The sequence below is a fragment of the Cuculus canorus genome, chromosome 7, assembly GCF_017976375.1.
Source record: "Cuculus canorus isolate bCucCan1 chromosome 7, bCucCan1.pri, whole genome shotgun sequence".
NCBI classification, from domain to species: domain Eukaryota; kingdom Metazoa; phylum Chordata; class Aves; order Cuculiformes; family Cuculidae; genus Cuculus; species Cuculus canorus.
The window spans coordinates 17,888,857-17,907,404 of NC_071407.1; the positions used below are offsets into that span (position 1 = coordinate 17,888,857).

The 18,548-nt window shown below is 40.5% G+C and overlaps 1 protein-coding gene across 2 annotated transcripts in view; it reads left to right on the plus strand.

Annotated features, from left to right (window-relative positions):
- Positions 1-555: 555 nt before the first annotated feature.
- HTR7 (5-hydroxytryptamine receptor 7) overlaps positions 556-18,548 on the plus strand; it is a 39,399-nt gene continuing 21,406 nt past the window's right edge. For both annotated transcript variants that reach the window (XM_054072087.1, XM_054072086.1), the window contains exon 1: positions 556-1,290. In XM_054072087.1, the coding sequence (XP_053928062.1) occupies positions 806-1,290 (485 nt within the window). In that variant the 5' untranslated portion in view covers positions 556-805. The remainder of the gene's footprint in view (positions 1,291-18,548) is intronic.

Below are 18,548 nucleotides of genomic sequence, written 5' to 3' on the forward strand. Positions count from 1 at the left end.
TGAAGGAGAAAACATGGTAGTGAGATTCACATTAATTTAGTCAGAAGGTAGAAATATTGAGAATCTGTGACCCTGAAAATACAAAGACATACTTCAGAGATGACCGTGTTGTTGGACGTAGATCTTACAACGGCGGTCACTATTAACTCTCCGAGCAGCAGCCAGGATGCAGCGCACCCCAACCCTTCAGCACGCCCAGCTCCGGAGCGGGGCCAGCGGCCGGGCTAGAGGCAGGGCTGCACCGGAGCGACATCGCCGATCGGCAGCTGCTGCTGCTCGCAGCGCGTCCACCCGCCCGTGGCTTCTCAGAGGCGACCGACTGATCGATTGATCTAGCTAGCTATCCATCCGCCCATCTATCTACTTATCTACCTTTCTTTCTGCTATCTATTTACCTATGGGGGATCCAGATCTAGCTTTCTTCCTTTCTTCCTTCCTGTCTCCCTCTTTCTCTTTTTCTCTTTAGTTCTCTCTCTCTCTTTCCTTCTCTCTGCCTTTCCTTCTTTCTATCTATAGGGGTTCCCGAGCTGTCTGTCTGTCTCTCTCTTTCTGCTATCTATTTGTCTATGGGGGTTCCCGATTTCTCTCTCTCTCATCTCTCTACCAGAGGGGGTTTCGAGGCGGGCACCGCGGGGCGCCGCCGGAGGGAGCGGAGGGGCGGAGCGGCGCCCAGCCCGTGCCGGCCGGGTGGGAGCGGGCGCTGTGGGCGGGGACGCGCCCCCGCCGGCCGCCCGGGCAGCGCCGCGGGAAGGCGAAGGCTGAGCCCGGGGCGGGCGGAGGGGCTCCATGGGCGGCTCACGCCAGCATGGTCCTCGCCCCGCACGGCGGCCGCCCCCGCGGTAGCGGCAGGATGATCGCCGGGTCGTGGCCCCCGCGCGGCCCCGCGCGGCTCCTGCCCTCTCCCGCCCCGACGGCGCTGCCCGCGGCCACCGCGCTCCCCGCTAACGAGTCCCGGTGCGGGGAGCAGATCCTCAGCTACGGAAGCGCGGAGAAAGTTGTCATCGGGGCCGTCCTCTCCCTCATCACCCTGCTGACCGTCGCCGGCAACTGCCTGGTGGTCATCTCCGTCTGCTTCGTGAAGAAGCTGCGGCAGCCCTCCAACTATCTCATCGTCTCGCTGGCGCTGGCCGACCTCTCAGTGGCCCTGGCCGTGATGCCCTTCGTCAGCGTGACCGACCTCATCGGCGGCGAGTGGATCTTCGGGCGCCTCTTCTGCAACGTCTTCGTCGCCATGGACGTCATGTGCTGCACGGCTTCCATCCTCACCCTCTGCGTGATCAGCATCGACAGGTGAGCCGCGCCCCAGGGGCTCCGCGCCGAGGACGGGCACCGGGCAGCCCTTCTGCCGCCTCCAGCCCCCGCGGGACGAGCCGCGGGCACGCGAAAAGCACGGAGCGAGGCGGGAGGAAGCCTCGCAGCCGCTCCCGTTCGAAGGAGCCGCCGGAGCGGTGCGCGCTGCCCCCCGCGCTGGGTCACCTCCCGGCTGTCCGCACGGAGCGCGGGGGGGGGCTGGAGATGAACCGTATGCGGTCACTGTCGCTCATTTGCAGCTGCTTTAGGTCTTGCAGCTTAGGTCTCTAAACTGCTTTATGCCGTGGCTAGGGGTGAGCCGATTCTTCCCGAGCTGGGGACAGTGTCGCCCCTCTGAGTTCAGTCGAGTTTTACCGGATCGGAGAAGACTCAGAAATTACAGATGATTAGGACTGGATCGTTATTCTGGTACAGTTCCAAAATAACTGCATTTCAACTGATAGGACCGTTGTTGACAAATAACCTTTTGTTTGAAGGAAAACTTACTTTAACATGCTTGCTTTTTTGTTTGTTTGTTTAATTTCTTCTGCCCCCTTGAACTCAAGCTATGCTGGTTGACACGTAGCTTTTTCCAAAAGACACAGGGACTGGGGCAGTAGGGAGGTATATACAGACTGCAGAACGAGGTCTTAAGCATTTGTTTCTGATGTTAAGGCCATACCTAAGATCTCACATTTGGCCATGTCCCATGCAGAATGAGACTACTTGATTGCTTTATTCCATGCAGGTCCCATTCTAAAGTAAGTTCCAGCCTGTCCACTGCCTAAATCCTGTGCTAAGAATTTTATTGTGTAGAGGGAGACTTTTTTTTTTTTTTAATTATTATTACAACTTAAGACAATTAGGAGAAATTGAAGAACTTCCTAACTAGACTGTAGAATTAGTTTAATATTTCTGATATCCAACAGCAGCCTTGACTGTCTGCTTGAGCAAGTTTTGGGAAAGAACACTGCCTTAAGTGTCTGCAAAGAGTCTTTCAAAAGAGTTTCCCACAATAAACAGAGGTTGTTTCATGCCAAGGAACTTCACAGTTTATATTCATTTCAAAACTTTAATTTCTGTGTAAGGATCCCCAGCTCCTGTGTTCTCTATATTTTGTGACTTCTGTAATGGCTAGCAGTGATTTGAATGCTGTAAAGCATTTTGTAGCAATGAAATCCACATACAGACTTTGAGTATCAAAGGATAGCGCTTTTTTACTGTTCTCGCCTTGAAATTTGCTGGTCTTTAACTTAATTCCAGTGTTGTAAGAAAATACAAATAGGCTTATCTACCTTGCAAACGTTGTTCTCTCTTTTGCTATCCTACTTGTTTTTCAGATACGATTTAATTTTTCCGGTCTTTCCACACCAAGTACTTCCTTTCTTTGATCATTCTTGATGTCCATGTCTGAGCTCTCTACCTCTATTTCTAATAAACTTTTAGAGACAGGTTAATGTAATTAAACTTTCTTACCCAAGTAAGGGTGTGTAACTGATTCCGATAGTAGCACCGGAGTAAATAAGTTTTACTCTTTTTTGTTTCTTAGCTTAACATTTGAGGTCACTGCTGTATGCTGAACAGGAGCTTTGACTGAACTGGTTACACTGATGATTGGGTCTGTTGCTGTCTTCTTTCCATCCCTCCTCCACTACCCCCTCTCCCTAAAATACCAACAGGAGATATGTGTATTTAGACTGGAATATAACCTGTTGTGAATGACTTTTCTATTAACAAGTGCTGGTTCAGGCCAGAATTATTCTCCTCTCATCTTTGCATTCCTAATTCTATCACTGAATGTTTACTGAACATGATCTCTTCGTAATTCACTATACTGTTGTGTACTCCCTACTCGAAATGAAAATTCTGTGAATCATGGTGCTTTAATATCTGTCACCCAAATTCATCATATAGTTAAGATAGGTGATATCAAAAATAAAAGGAGACAAGCCACCAACCCATTAGCAAAATGTCTCTACCACCTGGCAATAAATAATGAAACAATCCCCACGTTTGTAATCGTATTTAGAAATGAATAATCTTATACTGTTGTAACACCACTCAGTCAGGCCAAAGATTAGCTTGGGATGTTAACTAAGCTTTGAATGATGAATATGTACAATATATGCAAACTAAGAAGAAATGGTGAAAATTAAATGTGAATGATGAAGTGTTGCCAATGTAGCATTAATCTTAATGGTGCTATTTTACCTGCAGTTGCTGTTCTTATGCAGTTGGGAAAGCCTTGAATGGTCAGTGAGGGAGATGTATCTCTGAAAAAATGAGTGTCTCTAGATATCGTGTTGTATGTGGTACAGGAGCTTGCAAATCACAATGTAAATAGTGCATTAGAGGATCAGACCATTTTCAAAAGCACCATTTTTGCATGGGGTAACTTGCATATTATCTGGGAAGAGATCATCTCTGGTGATACAGCCCTGATTATCTCAGTGCAAAGAATACATAGAGGAGATGAAGCAGGAAATCAAGAAGCAGGGGAGGGGTGGTGGATGAAATCCACCATTTGGCCTCTCCTTGGTGCCATTTAGATACATTTCAGCACTCTAGCACAAGTGGTCCTGAGGTCATGTGGGAGACATTTGTTTAGGAAGAAAGATTGAGATAGGGCAAAAAGGTACAGCTTTGAAGAATAATTATTAATTGCACTGCCACCTGCCTCTTTAGGATAGCTTAGGAAGCCTTTCTTGTGGTAAAGTCTCTCCTGAAGGGAAAGATGAGGCTTGTTGCTGTCAGAGGCAGTGCAGAGAGAGCAAATAACTCGGGTATTTTAAAATTTTCATTGCTAAACCTCTAGGTTTTTCCCAAGGCAGCTATGAGAAACATTTGAGGGTAAATAGCTGAAAGAATGTTACTATTGAATTAATCTTTCATTTTTTTCTTTTCTTTTTTTTAAAAAAGAGTTTGTTACAAACTGTTAGATGAGGTTTGTAAGGAGAGGTAATATCTTTTGTTAAACAAACAAATATAGCTGGTAGAAAAGAGGCTTTGAGGCCCTCCCAAACAGGATAAAATGAGTAAATTGAAGAGGCTTTTTGATTTGTTTCTCTTCCACAAGTATGTACTACTTAGCTCATGCCACTTGAGCCCCAAAATGCCAGCACCTGGCAGGTATAGTGCACACAGAGATATTTTACTGCACAGCCCTTAGTGGCGAATGCATTTTTCAGCTGAATTTATCAGCTGGAAAGCTCTAAAAAATGCATATGAGCATGGTGTCTATAAATGGGCCAGTTTCATTCCTTTGAAAAAAAAAACCATCTTTTTTTTTCCTAGTCAGACACATCAAGCATTGCTTGTATTTTTAAGTTGCTTCTGCTCTAAGGTGTATAGATTTTAAGACTGTGAAGTACGTTAGTATGCTGTTATGGAGATCTCTAACTTTGTACAGGGTGCATAAGAATGAAGCTGCTCTGAAAAGATCATTTTATTATCCATAAAGAACTAAATTTGTGGAGATCATTAGATATACCCTAACAATACCAAGATTTGGGCTGCTATGCTTTTCTTCAGATCGTATCTCTCCTTTTATTCCACAACATGAAAACCTCCACAGATCTTTATCAGGGTGGCCTGAGATAAACGTGTTATTTTTGAAGTATCTCTGTCTTTTTCACCTCCACACTTTAGAAGAAGGCTGTCTGCTTACAGGCAGGTCTGTCAGAACTAAAACGGATGTGATGGAGAGGGAAGAGTATTTCTCCCTTTTCAAATTTCATAAGGTTCAAACAGGCAAGACAGCTTGATACCCTGACAATCAGTATTACCTTCACTATACTTGCCATTCATGATTTGAGGAGTAGCTCTGAAGAAGGGTAGGAGTTGCAGAGACTTTGGCAAGGATAGTTGTGCCTCAGTGAATAGAAGCCTCCTTCAAGTATTTTGTTAATGTGTTTGATTTTTTTTTCCCTACTGGGTCCACTTTTCTGGTTCTGAATTAAATAAATTATACCACATTTAGACTCCTTTACATTTAAGAGTGAGTGAATGTTGGAAATGAATTACGAGAGATGGATACAAACCACATTGTAGTGAGTGTATGAACATATAAAAGGAATTAACTGAATTTGAACTGGTGGTGTTTGCATGCTGATTCATCATGTTCTTCTAACTCGATACAGCTATAGAAATCCTATTTTGGAGAGTATCCACTGGATAACTGCATAGGTAGCAATTTTTAATTAAATTTAAAAATAGCTCTTTGGCTTAGAAAGTGATAAAGTAATGTGACTAGTCATACACAGTTGACAAATTATAACACTTTCCCCCCACCCACACAAGTAATGAAACACTTTTGGGGAACTTTTCCAGTCTGTATCTTAGCCAGCAATTCATGACTATTCCAGACTTCCATTTAATTGATGAAGATTTGGAATTTGTATGCAGATGATACCAAAGTGGACCTTTCTGTTGATCCTGAGATTTTTATGTACAAAGATCAGTTCTCCCTCCCTCCCTGTTTGGTATCTTTTGCCATACTCCAAGTAAGTATGATCACTTAAGCTTCACCTTAGACTATGTCAGTCCCTAGAAACTTGCCCACTTTCTGTGTCCTTGGTGCATGCCCAGGAACTGAGATGACCTCAGGGTGCCTCACAAGAAGAATTTGGGGCTAAATTTAAAGATTTAAGTACTTTCAATAGAATCCAGGTGTCTAATTCCTGCCTACGTCCAAAACTGATAATGTGACCTGAAAACCTTGTCAGCAGTTTCCCTAAGCCTTATGCCACCCAAGAGGACTGAAACTATTCCTCTGCCTTCAGGCCACAGGTGGAAAAGGCTGTTGTCTCTTCTGCCAGCCCTGCTCAGTTCCTTCAGAAAATACTTGTAGAAAGATATGAAAAAATCCTGTATGTACATACAGTGCTCCCCATGAGATTTTGTTCTGTCTATATATTTACACAGAAATAACTGAGGAATCAGGAAAAACCTAAAACCAACTATAGGAAAAGTGCATGATGGAGTTACAGTAATTAAGGTCTATATTGCAGAAGAAAGTTTTGGGATCAACAGGGCAGTTAGTTCCTAACTGCCACCACTGTCACAACAGCCATTTTTTCCATTGTTCAGCCTGATAAACAAATGTAGTCTTTCTGAGTCTGTAAATAATTGTCTTGATTACAAAAGGAATAGAATTTAATAAAGGAATGATCTTTGACTTTTTTGGTATAATTTTCTCTGAAATTTACTTATAAAAATCCTTGTAAATTATATAAGGACAATATCTTATTTCTTTAAAAGAAATCCAGTATTATTTTTAATACTGTTGTTGAATTGGAAACATTTCTTTGGAAGCATTTGTGGCAACTTTTGAAACAGAGCACCTCATTTCACCTGCAGATGATACCGTACATATGGTGCTGTCTTTAAGCTACAAATGCCTCTTTTATTTCTCTCTCAGTATATCACGCAAAGATCTGATCCTTCCTCTGTGGACTAGGAAATCTGAAGGAACAGCTAGCCACTTAGTTTTCTTAAGCACAAAAGAGCTTAAGAAACAGCTGAGTCTGCCAAGGTGCAGTTGTCATAGAAGAAAGACTGAGGAGCAAAATAACAAGTTTTGATATATGAGTGTACAAAGCACGAGCATCAAAAAGCAATGCTCACTGCAGTTTTGTATTAATGATCACTACAATGTGTAAGGTGAGGGTAATTTCTTTCAACTAGAAAGCTTAAATTTTTAATTTTTCACATTATCCTGGATAGTCAACTATTTCTAAAGGATTCATCTAGAGTATATCTATTCCGATCTATACTGAAGACAGGAAAAAACAAGAATCTTTTAGCAAGCTCTTACTACAAAGGTTTAAGTTTTCCGTTCCTGAAGACTCCAGTTAGTAAATATGCCATAGGGAAAATTTGGTTTTGTTCTATTTGAACTAACATAACAAAATTAAAAGAGTGTAGCAGCTTTGATTTTCTTCTTGTACCTTACTGTTTACTCAGGAGGCTTTATAGAAAACATATATCTGACATACATGCGTGGTTCTGTACATATTAGCATGTATGCAAATCAGGTAGTGATTCACCTTTAACAGTAAAGAACTTTTTTGGATAAGCTACAGACTAGAATTAAAAATTCTGGTAGTGCCAACTGTTCTAACAACATACAGAGTTGAGATGTGCAGGGAAATCATGTCAGTACTGAGTATATTCTTTCTGTCTTTACGTTTGGCTGTGCTATCAAATTGTGAGGGGTGTTAACATCATCTTGGACAGCTATTTCACTGCAAAATGGTCATCATTGTTTTAAAAAAACAAAGAAAACACAAAAGCAAGGAGGGACATTACAAAAATAACTTTTTTAAAGTATGGAGAAACCAGGGTGAAGTCTATTCTTAGAGGTACATTGTGTCTTGATGAAAAAGCTGGCAACATAGTTTTTTTCCTGAGATATATCAAGGAAATGGGTGGGGGTTTGGTGCTGCTGAAAGCTTTAAACCAAGTTTTTTAGCTTATGGAATGTAAGTTAAAAATATAATCACAAGAAAAGCCAGTTATTCATTTTTGAAGAGCTTGCCTCATATTAACAAAGGGGGAAAAACTGTTCAGGGACCAAGGGAGACTGGGCAGAGTTTATTGTATCTATTTTAGACATTCATTGAGTTGGGTAAAATCAGAACTGCAAGCAAAGTCTTGCCTGCAAGGATACTGTTTTGGTGGGAGAATTCTGTATGAACCTTTTTACTTCTAACTCACCATGTGATCAGTTTTATGTATTTAAACAGATTGAATTTCTAGTTTTCATTTAAATAAACTTTGACTTGTTTTGAATTGAAAACTCTCCACTCTTTTGAAGAGAGCTTGTTGTTGTAGAACTGTGGCAGACACCTCTTCCCAATAACCTGGCATGCAGCTGTGCCACCTTTCCTTCCACTGAAGAATACTGAGCAGTAACCTTGCGACATTGCTATCATCATTTCTCATCATCTGCATAAGTACCCGTGTTCAGAAATGTGGCCTTTTGCTGCTGCAAGTTAAATTGAGCCATAGATGCAGAACTTCAAAGTACGTTATTTATGAACTCTTCGCTTTTCATGTGAGATATGTTAGACACTAGGGACAACACATTTGAACACATGGTTTGCAGATCTCCAGAGTGGGACACTAAAGCTAACTGCAAAAATCCTTAAGTCTGTTGTCAGTTGTGTCTCTTTGGTAGTTAGAGCACTGTTCCCACACTAGAAAATGAATTTTTAATCAAGGTAAAGAATAGTGGCCGAGAAGATTTACTCTGGTTACAGGTATTTAGAAATTGGCAGCACACATAAAAATTAGTGGAAATGGAAGGCATCACCACAGACAACAGACACATTTGCTATCATCTATACTTATTTTACTATTTACAACATAACTGTCATCATGAATATAGACCATGAACACACATTGTGATTGTCATGAAATATTTTAGATACACAGTACCATTTGCCAAAATAATTTCTGTTAGCAGTTCTCCATGTGGGTTGTTAATGTTGTTTATTTGCTCTAGAAGTCAACATTTAACAAATAGTTGAAATACTAAATCCCTGGTCAAAATCAGTGTGTTGTCTGGCTACAAATTACTTGGAAATATTTATACCCATGACCCAAAGCAGCTGCTGATGAGATGCAAAGCTTTTCTTTAGTAGTCTAATAAGAAATTTTGATGCTAAAAATAGTACAGCTTTGGCCTTAAAGACAATTTCTGCAGCGTTATGTACTTCAGTTCCCCTTTTACCTTAAGAGTCTGCATTTAGAGACCCACTTCTTAGCACAAGCAGTTTTAGCAACAACCGATTATAGTCTCTCAAGAGTGTATTGTCCCATATTAAAAAGCTATTTTTGCTAAATGAGTTTGGCCATTAGCAGAACACAATCTTAATATTTTAAGAAATAACTGAAATTAAAATAGCATAGTGGATTGTTTGTGAATTAAACAACACAAGAAGGAGCTTAACATTTCCAAAGCCTGTTACTTAACATGGAGCTTAACACGGCTGCCTAAATGTTGCAATGAAAGGAACATCTTATCAAATATCCCAAATGGTGGCAGTTTGCAGTGAGATGCCCATAAGCCAGCTGTGGTGATTCATCCTACACCGATGCCAAAGTTTTGCTCCTAAATTCAAAAGCTTGTTTGAAGTTGTCAGCCTGGCAATGAGAACTGATATTATTGGAAGCTGTAGGCACAGCAATAAACCTTAGGTAAATTTGTCTTTATCCACACAAAGTTGCTGCCACCACCTCTCAAAAGAACCTTAGGAACTGCCAAATTGCTGCTGAGAAAAGCAAAGGAAAGGCATTCATTGAGAGAGACAAGAATGTCTTCCTTCTGCTGATCCCACTTATTTCACTGCTCTTGTGTGTGGTGTGGCATCTGTAAATTAAACAGAGAAGAGAGGTCTGCAATCCTTGATAATCTCTAAATCCTGCTATCTTCAAGACTTTGGAGGAGGAGATGTCCTACCATCAGTTCTATCTATTCCTGGTTCACCATGAAGGTCTAACTCTAAATTCTGGGGAACATGAAAAGGCATTGTAGAAGAATTGTGAGCTGCCCCCACTGAGATGGGCAAATGGTCATTTGTGGAAACCAGTACTTGAACCTGGCCTCAAAATCTGTCATTCTGAACAGAAAGCGCAGGGGAAAAGGAGCAGAAACTCCTTTCTTGAGAGGAGAAAAGCAAAAGGTTTATTCTGTAGATTGGCTGTATTATGTTTTCATCCCTGTGAAGTGAGTGGTAGCAGTTTGTGTTGAAATTCGTTCTATATTTTAAAAATATTTAGCATTGCAGATTTTGCATGATTTGAAAAGGAGAAAAATTATGAAAGAAATGATGCTGAAGAAAAAGAGTGCACAGTAGTGAACCTCTTTTGTGGAGAAGCCCTTAATAAGGAAGGCAAAGAGGACATGTTGTTGTAGCTAATCTTTTTTTTTTTTTTTTTTTTTAGGTTTTCTATCTAGCAATCATTAAGCTTACTTGGAGCTGCTTTTACAAAAGGAGACCTGGTGAAATCTGAAATAGGGAGTATGGACTTTTCTGGGTTTGGATTAAATATTACTGAAGCAGCAAGCTGGAAAATAGCCAGCTACATGGTACTGAATCATGGCAGGATTGAGCAAGACACAGGAGGTTTGAAGTTCCTTGGAGTGGAGGATTGGTTAGCTACAAAGAATGGGTGCCAATTTGGGCATTATTTTTCTCCATTCCCAAATCTGCTGGTAAAAATAAATAAATATTATGACAAATGAACTATTAAATACTGTGGTTATGAAGGGCTGAACAAACAGTTTTACTCACCACAGTCTGGGTTTTGCTACAGTTATTTTTTTGTCACTAGATGTTTCTCCCCTTCAGCCTTCTCCTTCAGTAAAAGGGCACTTGCAGCTTGTATTTAAGGATTTTGAGTGAAGAAATACTTGTAAAGTAATGTTGAATTCCTACAGATTTTCTGTTTCCAGTTTATAGAGGAAAGCTTGCCTTAACCAATTTACTTATTGAAATAAACTTCCAAAATATCACTGAGTGAGACATCTTTTGAGGAAAATGACAGCAGGCAGGAGGATTACATATGAAGGGAAAGCTTGGGTTCTGGTATATAAGCATGCTGTAAATAAATATGTTTGTTAAAATGAGTGCTAAGAAAATAAATAACATATAGTTGAGAGATTTGGTAGCTACGATAGACCTCATTCTGTACCACATGCCGAGCAAAATATACTGCTAAAATATCAAGAAATGACAAATAAGTAGCTGTTTGTGTAAGTTACAAGGAAGGAATCATCTGAGAGCAGCCCTGTGAACAACTTGGGTGTACTGAAGGATGAGAAGCTTGACATGAATCGTCAGTGTATGCTCGCAGCCCAGAAGACCAACTGTCTCCTGGGCTGCATCAAAGGAAACATGGCCAGCAGCGAGGGAGGGGATTCTGCCGCTCTCCTCCACCCTCATGAAACCCCACCAGGAGCATTGTGTCCAGTTCTGGAATCCTCAGCATAAGAAGGATAGGAGTTGTTGGAATGGGTCCAGAGGAGGGCCATGAAGATGATCAGAGGGCTGGAGCACCTCTGCTGTGAGGACAGGCTGAGAGAGTTGGGGTTGTTCAGCCTGGAGAAGAGAAGGCTCTGAGGAGACCTTAGAGCAGCCTTCCAGTACCTGGGGGCCTACAAGAAATCTGGGGAAGGACTTTTGCATTTGCTTGTAGTGATGGGATGAGAAGGAATGGCTTAAAATTGGAAGAGGGAGGATTTAGATTAGACATGAGAAAGAAATTCTTCACGATGAGGCTTGCACAGAGACTGGAACAGATTGCCGAGGGAAGTTGTGGATGCCCATTCCCTGGAAGTGTTCAAGGCCAGGTTGGATGGGTTCTTGAGCAGCCTGTGCTAGTGGGATGTGTCCTTGCCCATGGCAGGGGAGTTGGAACTGAATGATCTTTAAGGTCCCTTCCAACCCAAACCGTTCTGTGATTTTATGATTATCACCTGATAAACCCACATTCCAGAAGTTTCTATGGGAAAGGACTGTGAATGGTATTGTGACAGGTTCTTGAATTGCAGATACACAGTTTGTTCTAACCTCCTGCCTGCCATCCTTCCTTGATACCTTCCCCTCATGCTGTGCTCTCTCCAGCCCACTGCCTCCCCTTCCAAAAGTGGTTATTGTTTCTTCCTATGACAGGACAGATTCTTACTAGGAACTGAGACATGCTATTCTTGATATAGAGGACAAAGAACTCCAGAATCTGCATCTTTAAAAACTGCTCGTATTGCAGGAGATCAGAATGGTATGTGCCATTATCAAAATATTTTATGAACTAGAAATTATTTTGCTAGAATTTGTTTTTTTTAAATTAGCACAATTAGAGTTATTTTCTGGTGATGTCCTCTTTTGATATTTCAGAACAAGCTGGTTCAGTTCATTGGCTTGTATGTGAAAAGCAGGATTCTGTGCACCATTGTGTTTCTAACCAGTCAGTTCAGGATAAAAAAGCCTTTGGATTTTTCCTTCATAAAATATAGAATGAAGACTAATTGTAAAGCTTTCCTGAAACACAGCATGGCTCTGTTTGTTTTTTGTACGGCACTACTGTCAGGATGCGAACTGAGCAGATGAAGCTTATTCTTCTAGTGCTCTAGCTAGAGTTGTACTTCATTACTTGCACTCTGGAAGTTTATCACAAACTCACTACCTCAAGTTTTGAGTAGTATGTTTAGGGTTTGTTTTTTTTTTGATTTACTCAACCTTGCAAAATTTCTTTGCTATGTTTGCTTCTGTTCTCGAGTAAAACATCACTGATATAAGTTAGCTAGCCAGAATATATTGGTGTTTAAAGAGATGCTGTGTCCTTTTTTAATCTTGGACTTATTTATGAAACAGAACCACTTAGATGCTTTGGCTACTTCAGTACCTCAGTTACAATCCCAAAGTTGCCATTTCTCACTTTTATTCTCTAAGTGGGGTTTCTTCTTGCTTTCAGACCTATTTGCATTGAGATTTACTTTGTGAAAGTATTATATTAGTGACGTGTATTTTACATTGAACTACAATAACAATATTTTAAAAGTACTTTTCAGGAAAGGGTTGAAATTAAAACCCAAAGTGCCCACTTTCTAGGAACAGTAGGTACTGCTGGCTGACATTTCCATGGGTAACATTGTAGAAAAATCCAGGCTCTCTACAGATTCTATACAAGATGGTTTGCACATCCTAAAGTTTTAGAAATAAGACTTCTAATTGAGCCTGCTTTAGACTCAGATTATCTTGTGAGTTTAACGCAGTTTATTGATATACTGTGTTTTTTTCATGCTAAGCTTGGGCAAAAATGTAAAACCTGAGGCGACATATACAATTTTTACATACCTGATTCAGCAGAGCATAGCAAAATATTTATGTGATTTTTGACAAATTCAGATCTGCCTTCAGGCCAATACGGCTATGGACAAAGCCAAAAATGTCCAAGTAGATTAATTCTATATTGAGATTAATCCATAACGACTATAAAGGTGTTCCTTAGGGCTCTTGCAAAATTACTGTCAGGGAGGAGCAAAGAAAATAATTTGGACCAGGTCCGTCCAGTATTTTTCCTGACTCTTCAGAGAATGGAAGATAAAGAAGTGGGAGGAGGGAAGAAGAATTCTAGAGGGGGCTGTTCCTTAAGTGCTTTTTCTAGAGATGTTATGTTTTATATTGTTTGTATTCAAGGAAGGAGGAGAGGGGACATGAATATCAGCACGTTTAAATAGCTATTCCCTAAAGATACTTTGTTTTAATACAATGATATTATCAGTTCAATGGGCTGTGATTTTTAATTTCATTCATCCTTTCTACTGTGGAAGTTTTCAAAATGCTTCATTTAATTGTACTAAAGGCATCAGTCATGATTTTCTAGTTAAAGTTGTAGGAGGCTTTCATTTTAAAACACTATTATAACTTTCAAAATAATTCCTTTTAAGCTGATGTTTAGTGTCAATCCGAGCATGACTCATGTAGTGGAGTTAGAGAAAATCACCTTAGCCATTTCTACTTCCTGGGAGTCTGACGAGGGTTTTCTTTTTAAAAGAGACAGTTTTTCATAGCTCCGTAATCACACCCCCACAGATTTTAGTTGAAGATATCTGTTAGCTTATCTCAAGCAAAACAAATGCCCCCCCCCCGGTTACACAATTGAAGCACCAACCTTGGCTAGTGATGACCTAGTGATCAGTCTACACTTAAACCGCATCTGAAGTGTCAAGCCTGGTATGCACAGGGCAAACCCCAATATTCAGGTTCCCCGATCACCCAAAGCAGAGCTCTCTGCATCTCCTTGTGTGTTTAGGTTTTCTCCTGTAAAAAAGAAAGGGGCACAGGAGGCCTGTGTCTTCTGCCAGTATGGTGCCAGGGAACAGCCAGAGTGCTCAGCTGGGTGCAGGGATGTGAGAGTTCTGCATTTTTGTGTTGTTGAACTGGATATCCCTGTACTGTTTTCGCAACCTTCTCCTCCTGAGAACCATCTGAAGACCCATTGTCCCATGCCTAAACGGAGTCTTCACCACTAGTCCTGAGAAACATTCCAGGCTGCCTCGGCTGCTGCCTCGGCTGCACCCTCCCACGTGCATCCGCAGGCACTTCAGTACCCTCTCTGAAGGAACTCCTAGCGTTTGCTCTGGTTTCACCTTGTTTCTAGCACATACATCTTGGGATCCACTTTGCTGTCAGATACAAAGGGGTCATCTGCTGAATGTATGTATGTGCCTACCGGTGTGCATAAGGGACAAGTTGGAAGACTGATAGATTAGCCCAAACACAGACACAGATCGTGTGGGCAATCAGCCTGTCTCCTTGCTCACCTAAAGGATGTTTGTGCAGAGTACGGAGATGTCTGGCAGAGTACAGAACTGAGAGAAAACACATTGCAATTCTTATTACAGCTTACTTGAATGCTTGCACAGAATGAGGTGATCCCAAGGCTGTGGCATGTCTGGTGGTTGTCTCCTGGCACGTCTCCTGGCCTGGCTGAAGCCAGCAGGCTAGCCTGGAATCACAAGTGCTTGTCTTTGCCACAGGACACCACCAGTCAGGATATGGGAGGGTGGGAGATCTGAGCTCTATTTGTAAATTTTGAGTCTGAAAACTAAAAACCTTTCTGAATGTAGTAAGGGGTGAAAAAATATGTTGAAAGTACTACGGACTGACAAAAGCCTGAAATCTTCATTGGCTTTCATAATATCTTGGGCGTGGGGGATGAGATGGGCAAGATTGGAGAATTTTCCAGTTCGTGTCTGCAATATGTATTCTTTTCCATTCCTCTGTTTTCCTTTGCTCAGCGACTGCCTCTGCTTAACACAGTAGGGATTTCTTATCAGCTAGTGCTTCAAGAAACCATGCATTTGCTTAAAGTTACTCTCTCCCACAGGAAAGACAAAGCAGCAAATAAACTTTTTCAGTCAGCAAATATCAACTGTGTGGAGTGCTTCTGCCTATCAGCTGGGCAGCTTAGGTTATTCTGATGACATCCACCCATCATGTTTTTCTGTGCTGGTTAGTCCACAGGATCAAATTAAGTTCAGGGACTTGAACCTTATTTTCAGTTGTATAACTGGCTCAGGCCAATGAGAAAATACATTATCTAAGGCTTTAGATCCTCTAAACGTGTAGGCATTCAGCAAAAGATCGTGGTTAATGCCTGTCTTATAACAGATTGTAATTGCCAGAAGGACAGTGAGGTTTATTCTGCAGGAAGGATCAGAACATGAGATCAACTCCTCAGGAACTAAAGCTGTCATAAAGATGACTTCCAGTGCTAAAGCATGCCTCCTCAATTTCTTTATTATAAGGAACAACAGACCTATATAATTTCTCCTCCAGTGCCCTACCAGCATCTAGTGGCCCAGTCCTTCATCCAATCCATTCACTTGCTGTTTCAAGATTCTCTAGATTGATAGAAGCAGGACAAACGTAAGTAACTCCCAGCATTTCTCTGTTTCTTTTCTCTCAAGTCCCGTGTAGCACCAGTTAGCAATATTTCAAGTCAAGCCTCATCGTTCCTCAGTAGTTTTTGAATGCATTCATGCTCAAAGTCTCCTCTACTGCTCCTCAAGCTCACTGCCAGCACCTCCTCCCTCCCATCATGGCAAATAATTTTCTTGTCATCCTCAGCTTAATTTACCCTTTTCAGAATTCACCAGTTCTTTTCTACCATACAAAATGCCAAACGTGATAAAAATGTCTTTCCTAGCTATCTTCCAACCTGAACTTTTTTACTGTACACCCAATCTCAAACAAACAAACAAACATTGCAACACAACCAGACAGAAATAAATGAGAACGTGATTTCTCTCTAATTCTTTTTTTAGAACCAAAGTTTTCTTATCTTAGCCTTCTCAGACAGTCTCAGAAGGCTTAAATATCTTTGTTGCCCTCTCCAAATGGGGCCAGGCATCTTGTAATAACGTAAAATGAGATACTGCATCAAACACGAAGATGATAAAATAGTCACACAAGACAGACATCAGTCTATGTGTAATTAGATACTCAGATAGGTACAACAGTTGACGTGATGCAAATGCACTGCATTTGTTCCTATGAGTCTAAAATATTTTGGAATAATAAAATGGCACTCAATATGGAATAAACTGAAATGTTACTTTTAAACAAAATAGTGTTTTCTGATATAAATCATCTTATTGAATATAGCAACAAACAGCCATTTGGGAAGATATTTTGCTTTTCCTTTTTCTCATTGACTGATTAAATGACTTAACAAGCAGCGTAAATTATTTCATAGGGTATGAATCTGTAACAGCGTACGAGAGCCTGGCCTTCTGCACTTGTGAAACAGTTTGTGTGTATGCTATGATGAATTCCATGAAGAATTTTTCAGTGAAGTGAGGCATTGCTTAAAAAGCCTGAGAATCCCCCCTCTAGCGAACATTCCTGAAATCTTAGTAATATATGTTGTGAAGTTATCCTATACTTCAACACATTTATTTTTTTTTACTTTTGAAAAGACAGAAAAATTTAGGAAGAGCCTTTTAATTCTTTTCACACTTCTTTTTCCACACACGCACAAAAAAATAAATTAGGTCAACATTAAATAAAGGGAATTTGGAAATCTGGGAAGGGGTAAGAGAGCAGAAGTGGGTAGTGTGTCCGCTGACAGTTACACATTTTCTTTTAGAAAGCATGAAATTATTTTTTTATTTTCCCTGCAACCTTGCATGATGTTGAGCAGTATAAAGAAAAATGTGTTCTTCCTATCTGTGACTTGCCTAGATTTAGAGAGCTTTTGAAGTGTTGTAGATAATCTATCAAGAAGTGAGGTAAGAAGCACTTTTGACCTCTCTATATAATCAATCTTATTGCATTCAATAAGCAATCCACACTTACATACAAGAAACCAGAGGTGATGAAAACCGCAAAGTTGGAGTTCAGATATTTTGAAAAAATTGAAAAATAGGAAGTCTGCCATTACATTGTGCAACTTAATTCCAAATATTTTGTTAACATAACCTGTAAGTTTTCAAATGCATCTAGATTCTAGGAGGTGGTGAATAATGGAATGGGATGAAATCCATTTCCCCTCTTATGTCTCCTACCTTTATGTCATTGGTGAGGATAGCAGAGAGGAAAATATATGTGTACTGTTTTTCTTCAAAGACAATAATAATAGTGTTTAGTCTATAATATAAAATATTTGTTTGGGTAATTGAAAAATATTGTCTAGGAAACACATATTATGAAAGAAGGGAGGAATATGGTTTCAGGAACTATGACTAAGATAGCAGATATTGAATGGAAGGACATTATCCACCTCTTTCTGGCAATATTGTTAGGTACTTCTTTGAATAGTAGTAGAATATATCCCTCCCATCTATGGGGTAGATGTCTTAGATCAGTAGGCAAAAGTGAAAAGGCAAAAATACAGAGCTAAGAGAAAAATAGAAATAAAGCAGGGCAAGAAAGAGAAGCAAAAATAGAATGAGTGGAATAAAAGAATGAAAAATGAGCTAAAATGAAGAAAAAGTATGAAGGTATAAAGTTGTGCAAAATGAGAGGAAGAAAGTCCATGAAAGTACAGAGAAACTGAAAGAAATGTAAAACAGGAAAACAATCTTCTGCTATGCAAATTAAATTCCTTTAGAATGAACAGATATTTAATTTTGATTGACTTAATTCTCCCACACTGCCAGGAAAACTTACGCTTGAGTTCCATCAGAAATAAACCACTATGATAATTCTGGGCAAAAAAGAAAACTCAAGTCAGAACATTTACTGTGTTAAATAGAAGTATAGCACTGTACTCAATATGTACCCTCTCTAATAGTGAGAATGAAAGTCTTCCTCCTGTAAAGAGAATTTAAGGTAATACATAAGGATCTAGGAAACTAGAGGCCTGTAGTCTGACCTAAGTGCTGGGGAAGGTCATAGAGTAGGTCATCTTGGGTGCCGTCTTCCAGCACACACAGGACAACTGGGTGATCAGGCCCACTCAGTTTATGAAAGGCACGTCCTGCCAAACTAACCTGGTCGCCTCTATGACAAGGTGACCCACTTGATGGATTGAGAGCAAGAAAAGGAACAATGGAATGTGTTAACCTTTCTGAAAGCAAAACAAATATTTCATTCCCATTCATCCAGGTATCACAATTAAAGTACCACTATTTCAATAATAAGAATAATATTAAAACTGTGTGAAACATGAAGCATAAGCATCTAAAACAATAGCTACCCAAACATATATTTAAGATCTTTCACGTTACTGCATTCACCATCAAC